This window comes from Ursus maritimus (assembly GCF_017311325.1).
Source record: "Ursus maritimus isolate PB19 chromosome X unlocalized genomic scaffold, ASM1731132v1 scaffold_X1, whole genome shotgun sequence".
Classification (NCBI taxonomy): Eukaryota; Metazoa; Chordata; class Mammalia; order Carnivora; family Ursidae; genus Ursus; species Ursus maritimus.
In genome coordinates, this window is record NW_024423319.1 from 39,913,826 (window position 1) to 39,932,678 (window position 18,853).

At 44.9% G+C, this 18,853-nt stretch overlaps 1 protein-coding gene across 1 annotated transcript in view; it reads left to right on the top strand.

Annotated features, from left to right (window-relative positions):
* Positions 1-18,853, top strand: part of LOC103668927 (collagen alpha-6(IV) chain) — a 63,068-nt gene that overhangs the window by 2,441 nt on the left and 41,774 nt on the right. Inside the window, exons 3-11 of the mRNA XM_040627574.1 lie at positions 248-292; positions 5,855-5,971; positions 9,143-9,211; positions 10,914-10,949; positions 14,154-14,216; positions 15,046-15,081; positions 15,259-15,300; positions 16,284-16,376; positions 17,708-17,761. Of these exons, the coding sequence (XP_040483508.1) occupies positions 248-292; positions 5,855-5,971; positions 9,143-9,211; positions 10,914-10,949; positions 14,154-14,216; positions 15,046-15,081; positions 15,259-15,300; positions 16,284-16,376; positions 17,708-17,761 (555 nt within the window). The remainder of the gene's footprint in view (positions 1-247; positions 293-5,854; positions 5,972-9,142; positions 9,212-10,913; positions 10,950-14,153; positions 14,217-15,045; positions 15,082-15,258; positions 15,301-16,283; positions 16,377-17,707; positions 17,762-18,853) is intronic.

The window sequence follows — 18,853 nt, forward strand, 5'->3', positions numbered from 1 at the left end:
AAGCCATTATTTTCAGTTGGGCGCCATACTGCTTAAGATAAAATCTGGTCCCAGAACACAGACATATTTAAGACCTTGGGTAGAGGCAAGTGATCCCCTGGACCTGGAGTAGGGAGCAAGGTGACACAATGTGGAGAGTGAGGTGCACAACACATCTTAAGTCATGAATCATGTGAACGAACCCACTGGACCTAGTGGAGATCAATTAGATTGTCTCTTACCTTTCTCTTCCTATTCCTTGTTTTAGGGTCCCATGGGAGTTCCTGGCTTTCTCGGCATCAATGGGATTCCGGTGAGTTTGTCCACAGAGGCATTTTTCAATGCCACTTCTAGATCGTGCCTCACAGCACATGCACCTTGGCCTTCACCACATCCTGTTTCACACACACATGCTCTGGGTCAAGTGTTGAGACGCGCGTGATCAGGTTTGAAGAGAAGTGGTCGCACACACTTTCCCAGGGATTTAGTTACAGGTAGCACTAAATCAGCCTGCTAGGACATGTGCAGGCATAGCTGTCAATATCTTGGCCAAAAAAGAGTTAGGTCTTATGGGTTGAGGGGAGCTTTAACTGGGGATGATGTGTGGAGACACACATCAGAGCGCACGTGTACTCATTATAAGAAATTAAGGGAAAAAATATTAAGAGGATACATAAAATTAGACAGGAATATACTCAGTGGTATCTTGATACATTTCATTCCAGTGATTTGTTCTCTTCAGCCTTATCTCATTCCAGCATGAATTTCCTTTTAGTTTTTACAGAACGACTATTCCAAAGATTGCACAGAGACAGCCCCTTCTCTTTATCCTGAGGACCTGGTTTTGCTGGAGATAAGTGAGGAATCTGTAGCTTACAGACATCTCCTTTTCCCATTTTATCCAGTCCGACCCCTTGGTTTCTCCATTTTCACCCTGTATCCTTATTTATCCCACCACTGGAGAGCCCGTGACTAACATTTTGCCAGCCTTTAGAATACAGTATTTGCACCTTGCTGCTGTCATTTTTTAGTTCTGCCTGTTGGCACGTGTCTAATAGATCTCATCTGTAGCCTGGGCTGCATTTATCTACAGCAGTGGTTTTCAGAGAAGACCCAAAGGTCGTGTGGAAGCTCAGCGTATGGATCAGGGAAAAGTAGAGTTTCTTTGAGGGAGGTTTTAGAGCCTGCTTTTATCCTTCCAGCAACCTCTAAGGGCTTCTTCTGAACCATATCTAAGCACAGTTTGGCAAATCCTGGACTTAACAGCGTCTTCTAATATCAAGGAAGGGGGCTTAAACCTCTTTGTGCCAATCCGTAGGTATTTCTCGTGCACCCGCTAGACGCTGTCACTCTACTACGGAGATACAGAAAAAGCGTATGGATCTACCCTCAAAGATATTGTCATCTGGGGGCCCCTGGGTGGCTCAGCTGGTTAAGCATCTGCCTTCAGCTCAGGTCATGATCCCAGGGTCCTGGGATTGAGCCCCAAGTCGGGTTCCCTGCTCGGCAGGGAGTCTACTTCTCCCTTTCCCTCTGCCCCTCTCCTTGCTTGTGTGCTCTCTCTCACTCTCTCAAATAAATAAATAAAATCTTAAAAAAAAGATATCATCATCTGATCCGTTTTCTTTCCAGATCTAGTATACAGTTGTGGAGTTGGAGGACAGAAGTCTTATTTCCTTGTATTTGTTATCTGCATCAACGAATTGGCCATCACAATTCTGCATTTTATCTAACTGCAGAGTCTGCAAAATGCCCAGAAATGGGCCAGCAGGGAAATAACTGGATGGGGTTAACTGTCCTTTTATGACATCCTCTGGTATTTTCCCCTGGTTGTGCTCCTATCAGCACTTTATCCAGAGTCTTTGCTCGGATTGTGTGTCTTCTGGGAGCCAGCGGGTAAGGAAAACCAGAAAGCTAGAGAGCGCCTCTTCCGTTCCTCCCGTGGAGCTGAGTGGGGGATTTGGAGCTTGCAGTGGCACCAGGCCCTTCCTCCTGCAGTCTCTTTCTAATGGGGGCTGGAAGGAAGCGAATCCTGTGACACAGAGGCTGATTCCAATTCGGAACTGGGACATTCCCCGGAGTCCAGCTGGATGCTTCTGCCTCCAGCGTGTGGCCAGGAGAGGCCTAGGGCTTGCAGGAATTGATCACTTCTCTCTGTGACTTCATTGCTTTGGAGAGTGAGGCACAGGTGTCCACATTCCTCCAAATGAATGCACTGCTCCGGACAGAAGTCCCCACTCCCTTGGCCCTTCCCTTGACCAAAGGTTGTCTATGTTTGCTTTTGACTGTTGATTGCTTTAGCTTCAGGCTCCAAGGCTCCCTTACTCTGTGAAATTATTCTCCCTTGTTCCTTCCCTCTCTTCCAGTGGTCCAAGATGTATTTATTGGGCACCTTCTGTTTGCTGCTTACCTCTCCCTTCCATATCTAATCTCCTAGGAGTCCTTGGTGTCTGTTCCATGCACTCTAGCTCCTCATTACATGTGGCCCACAGTATTACTAGCTGTCTTGTGTGATGGTCTTATCTAGCTTTCTTGAAAGCTCAGACTACATCTTCTGCTCCATTCAGAAGCTCAGAGACCTCAGGGCTGAATTCACCACATACTGGGAACGTTAGAAATATCTGCGGGACTGACTCCAACCTCTAGTGCCCACAAAGCAAAGTTGTCAGACTGGCAGGACTCCCTCAGACACAGGAAGATGTAGACACCCTTGGCCCCAGCCAGACTAATAATTTTGCTCTACTTTCGGCAGCTGAAACCAACAGCTTTCCCAACACATCTTACTAAACTGGATCACCGCACAAGTCTGATTCCCCGCTTAGTATTGGCTGATCGCTAATATATGTGTCACTGGTTTTGGTCTCGAAACTCCATTGTTGCTGCCATGTAGGTAGTTTCAACATGAATGAGCAAGTAATCATTTTATGATCATCCAAGTCTGTGCACCAAGGGGCACAGCAACCAGTTGGGAGAATGAACAAACAAGAATTCATCAAGATAGCCAACATGAGAATAATGTAGACTCAGGGCGGTAGGCCTGTGGTTTTTAATGATATCACAGCTGTGCGTTGGGGCTGTTGGCACCCACAAGAAATGAATGTTTATCAACTGTTTTCAGTTCACATAAGTTGGGAGCAGAAGTTTTCAAGTTGTCTCTTGCAATGTATGTTTAGCTTTTCTCCTGGAGTTAATCTCAAACATTTCCCTTCCTAGAGACTCGTAAATGAACACACCAGATTTATATCTTCAAAGTGAACACAGACCACTCACCAAACGGAAACTTTTCCCTTTGAAATCTGGGTTCTGAGGAACATTGCTCTTCTGGATTACAGCACATCTTCTTATTTTGTGGGTTTGGTGCCTTGCGGTTGTCAAAGAGTTACATTCTCATTGAGAGCTGGCACACACATATGTAAAATCATTAGCTAAAACCAGAAGGGGCCAAGTGTCTGAAATGCTGTGGTACTACTGAGAATTAAAAGGAGATAGAAGTTCAGCCCGGTGGCTTATCCTTGCTGACTTGCCTGGGAGAGGAAGACTTCTCATTCATTGAGCTCCTATGTAGTAAACTTAGCCTCGTGTAATTGTAACCATAAACTTTTAATTTCATTTTGAAGTTGACAACAACCCTAGGAGGTAGTATTATTAATCTCTATTTTTACGGATGAAGAAACTGAGGTTCAAGCTGGGGAGAGGCAAAGCTGGGACTGGAACACAAGTCTGGCTGACTCAGAACATGCTTTATCTGTCACCTCCTGGTATCAGCTGGACAAGATGGAGCTGACAGGTCTAAGTCAAATGCCAGAGGTTAATTCCAGAGAATTCGGCTAAGGTGGGAAAGTGTGAACAGGTACCCCTTGGAATCCTGCAGGTAGAAGATATTAAGAATTCAAGCAAGGGGCACCTGGGTAGCTCAGTCGGTTGAGCGTCTGACTCTTGATTTCGGCTCAGGTCATGATCTCAGGGCTGTGAGATGGAGCCTCGTGTCGGGCTCCGCACTCCGCGCAGTCTGCTTGAGATGCTCTCTCCTCCTCTGCCCCTCTCCCCGCTCATGCTTTCTCTCTAAAATAAATAAATTAAATCTTAAAAAAGAAAAAGGAATTCAGGCACAAAACCACAGGATTGGGACCTAAGTTAAAAAAAAAAATGTGGATACCAAGGAGTAAGAAGCCAGGAAGAGGTTTTGGTGTCAAACAGAACCAAGGCCCCAGCAGTAAGTCACGTCCCTCGTACTGAGCCAGCCTCTTGTCTTTGCCTTAATTCATCCCTGGTACCCAGCTCAGCGATAACCCCTAACACGTTTGGCTGAGATATTTTAAAGCAGCGATCAGGATCCCAGGACGAAATAGACACTCCACCTGAAAGGGTTAACTGAAGAGAGTGGCACGAAGGGTATATATGTCCACGAAGGATGTGGACATGATTCAGGGCAACAGCAATGGATTGTAACGCAACTGACACAAGAGCTTTGCCGCCCCTAGGCTCGAAGGGGAAAGAAAGAATGGGGATACTGGAACTGGATACTGGATACTGGTCAGACCTGGAGCCATGAAATAGTGGCTGCTCAATGAAGACCTGTAGAGAGATGTGGCCATTGTCAGGAATATGGCCGGGAAAGGAGGGCATGGGGGAAATAAACAACCTGGTTTCTTTCTCCTCCTGTTCTTTCATCTTCTGCTTGTGTCTCCCCGTGGCCAAAGACAACCGGGAGACAGAGGGAGAAGGAGCTTAGGTGGCACTGTTCCTAAAGGTCTGCCTCCCAAGGCACAGAACTGGGGAAGGTGGAGCATAGATCTTCAAGGCAAACAAGAATAGCCATTTCGTTTGGGAATAAAATGTTGACGACTTGACTATTCTTCTGTTCTTCGCATTCTATGAGTCCCGCAGTCTAGACTCCCACTTTTGTATCAGTAGACTGTCTATCTCCTACCACCATAATAACAATGAAAACACATCAAAATGCTACGAAGCATGTTCTCGAGAAGGATTTGACAAAAGTTCGTTTCCCTAATAATTAAAAAACTTGAGTGTCGAATGCGTGGCACGTTTTCCTCAAATTATTAAATATCCATGGTTGGCTTTAAAATGTGCATGTGGGAGGGTAGGAGTCGACCTTTTATTGACCCTTCCAGATTTCTGGGCTTTCAGGTCATCTCTTTGCTCCATACCCAGCACATGCCTGGCTTTTGACAGATTTTTAAAGATCTGTTCCCTAAGAAAAGGTGGGCTCTATGCACCATGGAAGCTCAACTCCGGGAAATTATTGAATTCTGACCAATTATGTGACTAATTGCTAATTCTCCCGGCCAAACAACTGTCTCAGTAGTAAGTATGAAGAAGGGGCGAAGGTACAGAGGTAGGGCTGTGGAAAGTGCTTCTGCTCTGTTGACCAACAGCCAGCATCATTTCCTAGGCTGAGCCATAGAAAAAACAGCCCCAGGCTTTTCCAATATAGAAAGCCACGCCACGCTGCCTGGTTTCCGGTCTGTTCTGAGGAAGTCCCAAGGCCTGGCGTGATTCCCTGATGCTAACACTTCAGCTGCCAGCCAGCGAAGCCCTATCTCCGAACATCTTTGTACCGCTGGAAGACAAAGTTGCACCACCCTGTGTATCCCGTCTCTTCAGGCTTGATCCCTTTGGTTTCAGCACGGGTCCGATTAAAGCATCGATCCTTTGGGGAGCGGTCACCCTGGGCTGTCATCAGCTCCATACACCTGAGTGTGGAGGAAAGCTCTAAGAGCAAAGTTCTCATAGGGCAAAGGGAGTGGACAAGGAGCCAGAGTTGGGCAGCATACTTATTTCTCTTCCTCTGGAGCTTCTCAGGGTAGGTCGGAGTCCTACAGCTGACATGATCCCTTCTTTTCTCTTGGAACAGGGCCACCCCGGACAGCCAGGGCCCAGGGGCCCACCTGGCCTGGATGGCTGTAATGGCACTCAAGGAGCTGTTGGATATCAGGGCCCTGATGGCTATCCTGGGCTTCTCGGACCACCCGTACGTTGCAGGATCTTTGTCCATTATTTCCAATGGTGTTCTTTGCCTTTCCCTGCTTTTACGGAGACCTCGTCAAGCATCTGCATCTAAAGAATACCAGTTGCGGGGGGCGCACACACACTCCACTCCTCAGAGGGTTTTTCTTTTCTTTTTCAAATGATGCTTTTAGAGTCAGCAAGATTGTGAAGAGCCTCTAGTACATTTCAGAGCAAAGTACACACTTAGGCTATTTGACATGTTCCCCCATCAGATGACATTGGAAAATGCAGTACTTGGAAGGCTTACGTGGGATCATGGGAGCACTGATAATGACCAAAGGGCTTGGCAGGCTTGGTCTAAACCAGTGATTCTTGACCAGGGGTGATTCTGCACCCCAAGGGACATTTGACAGTTACTAGTGACATTTTTGGTTGTCACCACTGGGGCTATGCTACTAGCATAGGACAGCCTTCCCCCAACATCAAAGAATCATCTGTTCCAAAGTGTCCATAGTGAGAAAGAATTGAGAAGTCCTACTCTATACTGACATAGTTTGCCCCCTTCCCCCCCCAACCCACCCCATAACCCTCGGTTCCAGGATTAATTTTTTTAGATCCTGCTGTCACCACTTTTATTTAATTCCATTCATGCAGACAGGCCTCAAATATTTGGATCTGAAGAATCTCTAATAGATACCATGCCCTTGCAAGGCTGCTTTTGTAAGCAACTAGAAAGAGAAAAATAACACATTCAAGCCTGTTATCAACCTTACTTGACATAATCTAAGCTACTAAGGGTATCGAGGTGATAGATTTAGCTAGAAATCATACTCTTAGATTCCATAGTTACATGAATTAATTGGCATTTTTTCAGTATGTCTTATTCCAGTGCTATCCCATGTTCTTTTTTGTTTGTTATTATTAAAGTATAATTGACATCTAACATTATATTAGTTTCAGACAAACAACATAATGATCTGATATTTGTATACATTTTAAAATGGTCACCACACTAAGTCTAGTTACCATCTGTCACCATACAGAGCGATGAATTTTTTTTTTCTTATGGTGAGAACCTTCAAAGTTTCCTCTCTTAGCAACTTCCAGGTATACAATAAAATATGATTTACCCTAGGAGCACCTGGCTGGCTCAGTCAGTGGAAGATACGACTCTTGATTTCGGGGTTGTAAGTTCAAGCCCCACGTTACAGTATAGAGATTACTTAAAAATAAAATCCTTAAAATATGTATTATTTATTATAGTCACCACACTGTACAGGACATCCCCTTGACTTCCTTATTTTGTAACTGGAAGTTTATACCTATTTCTCCCCTTCACCCATTTCACCCATCCCCTTTCCCAGCCTCCCCTCTGGCAACCACCAATCTGTTCTCTGTATCTGAGATTTGTTTCGTTTTGTTTGTTTGTTTTGCTTTTGCTTTTGATTCTACGTATCAGCGAAATCATGCAGTATTTGTCTTTCTCTGTCTGACTTATTTCACTTAAAAACGTAATGCCCTCAAGGTCCATCCATGTTGTTGCAAATGGCAAGATGTGATTCTTTTTTAATGGCTGAGTAGTATTTCTGTGTGTGTGTGTGTGTGTTTGTGTGTGTGTGTGTGTGTGTGTGAGAGAGAGAGAGAGAGAGAGAGAGAGACATCTTCTTTATCCATTCATCCATCGACGGACACTTGGGTTATTTCCATACCAGGGTATGTATACCAAGAAAACAAAAACACTAATTCAAAAAGATCTCTACACCTTATATTCATTGAAACATTATTTAGTTAGTATTTTACTGGAAGAGCAGCACCATTGCCTTCAGGGACCAAGTTGTGGGTGTGAGTATCCGCGTGAGAAAGTGGGACAGACAAAGCACAAGCCTCAGTTCATCATAAAGGACCTTGACATCTAAAGACCAAACCAATATGCAGCGGGGGTGGGGGTGGGGGTGGAGAAAGACGTATTACAAACATAGTATGAGCTTGTTTGAGTCACAATGGCCTCCAAACACTGCCATGGCAACAGGAGAGCAAATCATATCTCTGTTAAGAAAATGGAAATCCAGGAAAGTGAGGAAATGCTGCCCCCAAGAGGAAGAAAAGAAATATTGAGGTAATAGACACCCTAACAGCCAAAAGGACAAGGGTAAAACCTAATCCTGTCCCTAAGCCTCCCCTTAAACCTAAATAGGAACTTGGGCATAGATTTTACTAAGCTGAACCCTTACTAACCCTGCTGAACCTCAAGTAGATATTCTGTCAAGCTTATTTGATGAAACGAGCGGCCATAAGAATAAGAGGAAACAGGAAGCGTTCGGAAAGAAGGGGCTTCAGGGACCCACTGTTCTTCTATCATACCTATGATCCTTGAGGTCGAGGAAGCCATAATTCAGCCAACTCTTCAGTCCCCAAAGTTTAGTCCTACCTCCAATACTAATCCTGACTTCCCCTTAAGTATAGGGATGCCGATTTTCCCGAGGAGGACAACATCTAGCAGACATTAGCCAACATCTGCCACTGAGACAGTAAAAAGTCTGGTTGGTAGTCAGGTTCGGCGTACTTTCAGCTGCTCTCCATGTTGACCGTGAGACACGCCAAGCCTCTTAGGGGTTGACGCTGAGGTTTTGTGGCAGAAGCACAAAGTAGAGAGGGTTTTCTCTCTTAAACCGGAGGGTCGCAAACGCCCGTGTGACCCACGACTGCGGCTTGGTTTGATATTTTTAAAGGTTTGTGCGGAACAAGAGAAGAAGAATACAAGACAGAGCCTAGATATGGCCCACAAAGTCTAAATTCTTTACTATCTGGCTCTTTGCAGAAGGTCTCTAAGCTCTGTGCTAACCAGAGGCCGTGTCAACGACCTACCTGTGAGGCATGTGGCAGAGGAGCGGTAGGCTTACGAACGATGTGTGTTACACGTCAAAGTCACCTACTTCCTCATCCCTTTCCAGACTCCTGACTTGGGAGTTGGGGAAGCAGGCTTATAGCTTTGAGACACAGCACCGTTTGGGGGGATGTACATTGCCCCTTAGCACAGCCATAGAAGAAACCACATAGTTTCAGACTTTCACTGCTGTGTCCCTATGTGATCAGATCATACTGTTAACAAAACTCTGTGTGTGTGTGTGTGTGTGTGTGTGTGCGCGTGCACGCGCATGCATTTCTTCACAAGTGTTTCTTCTTTTTTACTTAGGGGCTTCCTGGTCAGAAAGGCTCTAAAGGTGAACCTGTCCTTGCCCAAGGTACTTTCAAAGGAATGAAGGTAAGAGCCTCTAAGGCAGACAGCTAAGTAGGCTGGCTATAAGTTGAGTTCCCCGGGATTGGGCCCCAGCTCCGATAGAAACATTTCCAGAACTAGCATCTGTGTCTCTATTTAGGGAGCAGAGCGAGCTAGATTTAAAAGGGATCTGGAGCTTTTTGTGGCAGAAACACTGACAGAAATGTTTGCAACCATACTGTCGAAGAGATTTGCTTTATAGGATCTAGACCAAAACTAGGAGACAGATCAGCAAACAAACAGTTTGCATGGGTATCATTTCCTTTGACAAGCCAAGACTTATCCTGGAGGCAGATACCTTTTATCTACCCTACCACCCTTGATGTCTGCATACCTTGGTATGAAGCCACATTATGTCTCTGCCCATCTCAGCATGGCCTCTGGCCCAGGATCCTGGCCCCGCCCTTTCCTGTACCTGCCCATGAGCCCGTTACCCTAGCAGGGCCCCTGGCTGTCTGCAAAAATTGCCCATCAACTCTGCAGCTGGCTGGAAACTTTCATCTCTTCCTAGAATTGGCAAGAACCTTCTGTATTCTTGTGACTATACTCTTGGTGTATGCTACCTGGAATCCTGTGGGCGCCTCAGGAAACTCTGGTGCCCAAATGATTGACCCTATTCCCTTGCAGAGTGGGAGGTGGGCTCATCATTTCCCTGGTAGCAGATGGGAATCTATGCGCCCAACATCAGAAGGGAAGATGCACACATGTTCACTCAGCTAAGAATGGCACCTTACTGTCTTCCACCCGTGCCCAGAACCAGGAGCGCTGCAAATCAGTTTGGAAGGCAGTGATTGGGGCTGGTGGCTGAGAACTGGAGAAGGTACAGGGTTTAGGCTCTTGGCTTAGATGCCATGGCAGAAGATCGAATGGTAAGCTTGGAAAGAGCTCCTGATGGTCAGATTCGTGTTGCTCATTTTACAGATAGAAAGACTGAGGTACACTGAGACTATGTGACTTGTGGCCTCACATAGGCAGTTTACCGAAGAGCTAAAATCCAAGCAGTGCTCTTTCCATGCCGCAGAGAGCTGATTTTTTTTTTTTTTTGACCATAAGCCAAATGGGGTAAGACTAGCAGGTGTCAAAATATAGTCATTGTCATAGCAAACATTGATTAAATGGCTTTGCCAAAAATCACGGAGACCCTGGACCCAGTGGAACACAGCAATTTCCACAAGATGGTTATATTACAGATTCATACAGTGACTTAAGATGCTGCAAAGTAATTAAAATGTAATCAGAGACTGTATGCTCTGTTGATTCTCCCTTGAAATGTCTGATTTGCATTGTATACATATGGGCACAGATTCTCTTGGGATGAAGGCACACGGGAAGGTAGCTTTGCTTTCTTCCAAAAAGAGCAAGAGAATCACCAGCCCTCAGAAGCAGTTTCTAATTGATAAGTTCCTAGCAAAGGTGAAAATTAATTACTCCAAGTAAAATATGAAATCCTGTTCAACCAAGGCTATAATATGTGTCTTCTAGAGTCCAGATTTTTCTTAGGGAAAAAAAGAAAGTAGGTGGTTGAATATGCCCAATTCATGCATTATTTAAAACACAAGACCTTGACAGAGGAGGTCCAAGCATCAGCAATGTGCTTTTCTGCACATGAAGCATAGGTCCGTTATCTATGAAATAATTCCACAGGCTTAATTAATCTCTTCAGTGTCCTGCCTTGTCTGTTTCTCAGGGGGAGCCTGGACTGCCTGGACTGGATGGAATCAATGTAAGTTGTCACTTCCGGGTGGAGCGCTCAATGTTTGGTTGGCCGTCACTGCGGGTCCCTTTGCATTCTTCTTTGCTACGGCGTTCAAAGGTCTTTGTACACTTTCTCAAGGTAACTCTGGACAGTTGAGGTAGAACGGGTCACACCTTTGACATTTTCTGGGTGAAAAAGTTCTGAGAGGGTGGGATGTGCCCAAGTTACACAGGAGGCAGCCTTTGGGACTCTTAGGCCAGGGACCTGCCTACTCCCTGTGATGCATTAAGAAAGAATTTCGCCTTTCGTTCAGCAAGCGTCTACTAACTGTTCTCTGTGCATTCAGAATGCTGCGAGTTAAAACAGAAAAGAAGTAGAACACTCTTCTGTGAAAGCTATTCTGTCTAGAAATTCCTTTTAGGGACTCTTAATAACTGGGAGTCTGTGAGAGGGCGTGAGTTGTATTAATAAGAACTTTCTGGAGTGCCTGGGTGGCTCCATCGGTTAAGCATCTGCCTTCGGCTCAGGTCATGATCCTGGGGTCCTGGGATCGAGCCCCACATCAGGCTCCCTGCTCAGTGGGGAGTCTCCTTCTCCCTCTCTCTCTGCCCCTGCCCCAACTCAAGTTCTCTTTCTCTCTAATAAATAAATAAAACCTTTAAAAAAATAAGAACTTTGTATTTCCTTGAGTTGCCATGTCATTGTTGCTTTCCTTTGAAGTGGCTTTGGAAAAGCCCCTTTTTTCTTTCTTCTTTCCTATGTCAGGATTCCTGCCTTTCTTCTTTCATCCAGAGCCATTATTGAGCTCCTACTAGCCACAAGGTGCCATGAGTGATCCCTGAGACAGAGGTCTCTGCCTACCCCCTCCAACACACACACCAAGATATGAAAAACTAGTAGGACCGTGGCATAAGAATTCCTCACCAGGGACGCCTGGGTGGCTCAGTCGGTTAAGCGTCTGTCTTCGGCTCAGGTCATGATCTTGGGGTCCTGGGATCAAGCCCCGTGTCAGGCTCCCTGCTCAGAGGGGAGTCTGCTTCTCCCTCTGCCTGCCGCTCCCCCTGCTTGTGTGCTGGCTCTCTCTGTCAAATAAATAAATAAAATCTTGGGGGGAAAAAAGAAATGGAAAAAATAATTCCTCACCAACTTGGAGGAAGAGATGCTGTCTGCCTAAAGATACATCACGGAGACTTTATATCTAAGATGGAGAAGATAGCCTCTGAGAACTGCGGGTGATGTTTGGGCTGGCCGGCAACGGGAGGAAGCTTTCTAAACAGAGAGAGCAGTGTTGGAGGAGGTAGACAAGAAACAGGATGCGTGCAAGCACACATGCGAACAGAGGTGAGTGAAGACCAAGAGCGGACGGGTCCCCAGCACCAGACAGCACTGGCTTAGAGGGTGTGTTACCTACATTTGCAGAATCACATCCACATTGTTGTCTGCCTAGCTTCTCCTAGGGATTCATTGCTCTGCCCACAAAGGTACAGTGTTCATCAACAGTGTTGACAGGCATGATCAATAAGTCCTTTAGATCAGGGAGGATGATTTGGTGGCTGAATAAGAGATTTGTGATCAGTAAGGGGACCCCAGGTTATTTTGTCAAAGAAGCGTTCTGTTTCCTGGGGCCTCTGAACCCCTACTTTCTTATGACTTCGCTTAGCCTCTCCGTCCCTTACCTATCCCCTCATCACCATCCCCCTATTTTCATCAGGCCATCCATTTTCCCATACCATCTTTCTCTTCAGATTTTATTGTCTTGCTTGTAATACTGTCCCTGGCAATTAAGTTTCAAACGGTTTCTTGTTTTCCTTCTGCGTTTCTCTTTGACCCACGGAAATGTGCGTCCTTTAATTTCCCGATATTTGGCAGCTGCCCCGCTATCTTTATATGGTTGATTTCTACTTTGATCTCCGTGCAGTTTGGGTCAACACTCCGTACGGTTTCAATTCTTTTAAATCTGTTGAGGTTTGTTTCATGGCTCAGCATGCGAAACTATCTTGGTGAATGTGTCGTATGCACTTAAAGAGAATATGTGTTCTGCTGCTTTGGGGTAAAGTGATCTAAAAAATGTCCATCAGGTCAAGGTAATTGACGGCATTGTTTAGATCTTCTGTGTCCTTACTGATTTTTTTTTAATCTCGCTGTTCTATTAATTACTGAGGGGGGTATGTTAAAATTCTCCAACTCTAGTTGCAGATTTGTTTATTTCTCCTTGCAGTTCCATCAGATTTTGTTTCCTGTGTTTCGAAGCTACGCTATTAGATGCACATACATCTAAGATTGTTATGTGTTCTTGATGAACTGACTTAGTTTATCATGACAAAGTGCCCCCTCTTCATCTCTGGTAATACTCTTTGTCCCAAAGTCTACTTTAGTTGATGTTGATGTAAGTGTTTTGCTTTCTTTTGAAGTTTTTGTTTTTTATATCACTTTAATATAAAATTTTTTCAAATATAGAGCAAAGGGGAATGGATTTTGCCGGGAACACCCACACCATTAAAGTTTTACTGTACTTGCTTTATCCCACTTCTATCCTTCTATCCATCTCTATCCATCCGTCAATCAGTCTTATGGCTGATGCATTTCGAAGTAAATTGCAGAGAATAGTACTCTTACCTCTAAGTACTACAGCATCCCTATCATTGCTAGACTTCAATATGTCCTTGCGGTTTTTCTTTTTATATAAAGTTAACATACAATGAAATAAACACATCTTAAATGGTACATTTGCTGAGTTTGGCAAAGACGTATTCCTCTGTAACCCAAACCCATCTTAAGGTATAGAACATTCTCATCACCCCAGAAAGCTCCCTTCTGTCCCTTCCCAGTCAATCTCTGCCCCCACCCAAAGGAAACCACTGTTCTGATTTCTCTCCAACATAGTTCAGTTTTTCCCACTCTAGAACTTTATATAAAGAAAATAATATAATACGTAGCCTTTGGGGGGGTCTGGTTTCTTTCACTTAGCACAATGCTTTTGAGCTTCATCCACATTGTAACGTATATTAGTAGGTTGTTACTTTTTATTGTTGAATATTTATTCCACTGTATAGATGTATCAGTTATTTATCAGTCCTCGTATCAGTGGATACCTGGGACAGTTCCAATTATTTACTACTATGAATAAAGTTGCTATGAATAGTCTTGTGCAACTCTTGTGGATGTATATTTTCAATTTTCTTGAGAAACTGTCTTTTTTTTTCCGACCTTCGTAAAAACTTTCCTCTCTAGGGTCCACCAGGAGCACCTGGGTCCCCAGGAGCGATAGGACCCATGGGACCACCAGGATTGCAGGTAAGACCAACCTAAAAGACCACATGATCACAGTACTCACATGAATGCTTTCCCCACCGGGCCACGGATTAAATATATAAGCCTGTGTAGGCTCTCCTAGTGGAAAAGGCAACCTCCATTCTTGGAGGATTTAAGTGACGCATTCTCTTGGAAGGGGCTGTTTGTTGTAATTATCACAGTCTTTCTGACCATCCACTCTGTGCCTCCTAAGCCTCTGACTCTAGCTCAACCTAAAGTACAGCCCAGGGATGGCAGCTGCCTGGCACACCTATTTCCACCTTCCACCCCCTCGCCCATGACAGACCCTGCTAATTAATCACACCGTCACCACCATCACCCACCCTGAACACAGAAGCAGCTTCGGAATTCTCCATTACTGCACCTTGGACAGGGCTACCTACCTATCCTGAGGATACCAAACCTATTTGCCCTCACCATTACAGAAAGAACATAACCAGTTATCCCCATGTGGTTCTGGGAAAGGCCTGTTTCCAGAATGTTCTTTCTCCGGTGCATGAAATCTCACCACTGATTACTTTGGTTTAGCTTTGCCCAAGGCCATTATTTTTTAAATGTCTAGCTTATTGGGAGGAACGATGCATGAGTCTTTACCACCTTAGCATGGACATGGTTATCAGGCCAATTTGGGAGATTTCAAAGGAGATTTAAGAAAAGGGGGAGGGCACCATGAGAGAGGGAGCTACAGTTTGCTGCGCTAAAGCGAGAATATACTAAGGGGGGTGGGAAACTCATCTCCAGTGACTCTCCACACGCCCAGGTTCTTTTTGTCTGAACTAACAAGTGCTCGTTCCTTTCATTTTTAATATAGGGTCCTCCAGGTCCCCCTGGCTTCCCTGGTCCTGATGTAAGTATACTTTGTTTTGGGGCATTTGGCCTCCTACCATTAAGTGTTCTAGTTTCCTCAGAAAGACTCTGGTGTGGTTAAACACACTTTCTGGTGAAAGACTGAATTCCAATTTAAGTTCCTGGAACTTGTTTAATAATTGATTTTGTTTTTCCTCCCTACAACCCTGTTCCCTAGGGGAATATGGGGTTAGGTTTCCAAGGAGAGAAAGGAGTCAAGGTAAATAGATTTTGGAAAATACAATCTGCATCCCATATGCTCCCAGAAGCATCTCGGGCTACACACATGTGCCTGCTCATTTTAAGGGGAATTGGATCTTTGCCTTGAGAAATGAGCATTTCCCACTCCACGTGGGTCCTGTGGTGGGATCCCGGGAGGGGCTACTTGTACACACGCCACATGTAAGCTCCTGGGGTCTTTTTCCTTCCAAATACTGTAGTCTTCCTGCTTCCGACCTATGAGGTGTGCATGTCTTACAAACATACTCTGTTGGAATCGATTCCCTCCTCCTTCCACTTGGGTACTTCGCCGATGCTCCATATATTGTGTCACCTTCCCTTTGTTTTTCTTTGCTTCTCCTCTTCCCTCCACCCTTCCTCTTCCTCCTCTCCTTCTCCTCCCGTCTCTCTTTCTATATGCCCTCTATCTCTCCTCCTCAACCTTCACCATTTTCTTCTACTTCCCTTCCCTTGTTCCCCTGTTTCTGTCTGTGCAAACCATAGAGAGATTTTGGGAGCCTGGAAGCTTGCCCTCTCCACCTTTCATGGCTGCCTCTTGTAGATCGCACTGCTTCCAAGGAGCAAATCCAGCCTCCAATGTTCCAACACAGATTTCGCTGCCTCTGTTCATGCTCTTGGCAAGGACTAGACCAATTAGAGTCTGATCACCGTTGCCAAGAGGTGGCCATTCTCCTTGCTCAAAAGCCTTTTTTGCTCTCTTTTAAATACCCTTGGATGCATGACCCTGGCAACCACGAACCTGTGGTTTCCTTTCATTCATCTTGCTTCTTCCCTCTGCAGTGCTGGTACGCAATGCATTTGGCCAGGCTTATAATGCCTCCCACTCCTTGGTACCAAGCATTTTGCTTCCTTGCTGAGGCAAGGGTGAGAGTAAAGAGGCCAAAGGAATGGACAGTTTATTTGTGAATGACATCCAGAGGACAAACCTTTCTGCTTTGCTTAACATTCCCTTTGATCTTACAGGGGGATGTTGGCCTCCCAGGCCCTGCAGGACCCCCACCCTCTACCGGGGAGCTGGAATTTATGGGATTTCCCAAAGGGAAGAAAGGATCCAAGGTAGTGAATATTTAAGCATAGGAAATGCTAACCACCCTTTTCCTATTAATACCAACGTTCAACTTTGATAACCAGACTCTACTAGAAGAATAGAGGGTTCTGGGTCATGCTTTTTTGTTTGGAAATGAGGGTAAAGACTTCTTTGTGTTGTCCCCTGTGAAAAGCTTTCTAAAAAGGCTGTGTTTGGGTGCATGGATATGAGTGTGCCTGGGCTTCTGAACATTTGTTTAAGTACTATTTTCTGTGTTTTTGTTTTTCAAATTCAATTATCAAGGTACTGAATAACTTAAAACAAACATTAAGTAGTTGGGGTTTTTTCCCTCTTAACTCCCAAACTCTCAATACTTATGTTGTCCCCAAAGCACTGTGACAATACACATAGGGTATACATGCTTGCTTTTAAGTTATCTTTTTAAAGAAGTTATTTGCCCTCAAAGCTTGACCCTAATGTATACTGTATAATGTATAATGTATACTGTCACCAAGTGGCAGTAAATGCCCTAATTCGCCTGATACGAACTACCGAGGCTGAAGTTATAGACCTGTTTAGCTGAGATATGTTATAATCTCTATTTCGATGTGAGTGAGTATAAACCTCATAATATTCAAATGACTGTATGCTATTAAGGCGGCTAGATATCTTTCAGTAACCTGCATTCCCTTCCTTCCTAGGATTCCCTTAAGAGTTGTGATTCTCGGCTTATGATCAAGGGACCCTGGTGGGGGAAGGTGTTTACTCCCATTTCTTTAATTTTGTCTTTGTGGAAGCAACAGCTCCAGGCCCTCTTCCAGTTTACAGAAAGTAATCATTAATTTGGGAACCATTTGGGAGCATGTGAAAGATTGCCTGCCTCCCTGATCATGCCCAAACCTTAGGGAGCCCTTCCATGGCACAACTAGGTAAATTAGAATATCCAGGAAAAACAGATTACAGTGTTATGGGTCCCCATCCAAACTGTAATTGTTACTCTTTTCCCCAAACTGTTGATTTCTTTGCAGCCCAGAATTTGCAACAAGAAATCACACTGAACGGCCCCTTCCACTGGAGAGACAGCAGATGATCATCCTTTCTGTCTCCCAATTAGCTTCAACATTTGAGATTCTATTTTAAACAGTTTTCATTCCCTGCCATGGGCCTTGGTATTTCCCGTACCACAGGGGCTCCCCAAACTGATATCCTGGTGCAGGTATTAGTTGGGGATTCTGGGGAACTTATGCCACGGGATACCCCCTTGGTTGTCCACTGCTCAGCCCAAGAAGCTCAGGGGAGCCATATCCTTTATGTTCACTGTTTCCTGCTGCCACTCACTAATCTTTGGTTCATTTTCCAGGGTGAACCAGGGCTTCCGGGTTTCCCAGGAATAAGTGGCCCTCCAGGTCTCCCAGTAAGTTTCCCCGTTTGGTCAACATGTATTCAAGGACCTGCTTGGACAAAAGCTGTAGCAGTAGCAGGCTAACAGGAAGACCTCTTCCTGTGCTGATTGTAGAGTGCTGTACCATCTTCATTATTAGAAGGCATTTAAGGAAATGTTCTTCTTTCTCAAACCCGTGGGGACATTAGCATGGTTCTTCACGAGGCTAGTTATTAGCTCTTAGCAGTTATTAGCTCAAGCTCTAGAATGAAAACAGACCTAAGATTGACCTCTGATTTCACCGATCTCTAGCTATGTGACCTTGGACAAGTTTCTTAACCTTCCTGAGTTCCAGCTTCCCTCCAAAAAGGGAGGGGGGATGATAATGGTGTGGTTATGAGGATTAAATGAGACAATATGCATGGGAAAGGACTTTGCGTGCCTGACACGTATCAATTGTTCAGTGAATAGTACTTGATCTTAGTAATCCTATCTTCACTCTCCTATCTGCCATTGTATCTTAGCGTCTTTCACTCAACGTATACGTTTTGAAGGATACCTAGGTGCCAGGCATTCAGCTAGACAACAGTGAATAACAGTCAAAGACTTAAAAGTTCTTGTCCTTGAGGAGAGTTCATTCTAATGGGGAAGTGAGGGAAGGAGACACAATGAGCAAGTAAACAAATGAATCAAGAACAAGTTTGTATCATAATAAGTGATACATAGAAGGTTAAAGAAAGGGTAAAGTGATGGAGCGTGGAGTGAGAATGGGGTGGGCTACTTTGGGCAGAGCGGTCATGAAGGGCCTCTCTGAGGAAGTGCACATTATGAAGAAGTAAATCCCGTGAGGATCAGGAAGAGCATTTTCTGCCAAAGGAACCACAAGTGCCAAGACCCTGAGGTTGGAAAAAGCTCATGGCTTTGGAGCAAAAGCAAGAGAGCAAGCGGGTGGAATAGAGTGAGCCAGGGTCAGAGCCGCAGCATGGGGCCCTTTGTAGGTCGAATGTGGCTTTTAGGTTCAGTGGAATGGGAAGCCATCGGAAGGCTCTAACTTGCATTTTTTTAAAGATTTTATTTATTTCTTTGAGAGAGCGCCTGAGCGCAGGGCGGGGGGGGGGGGGGGGG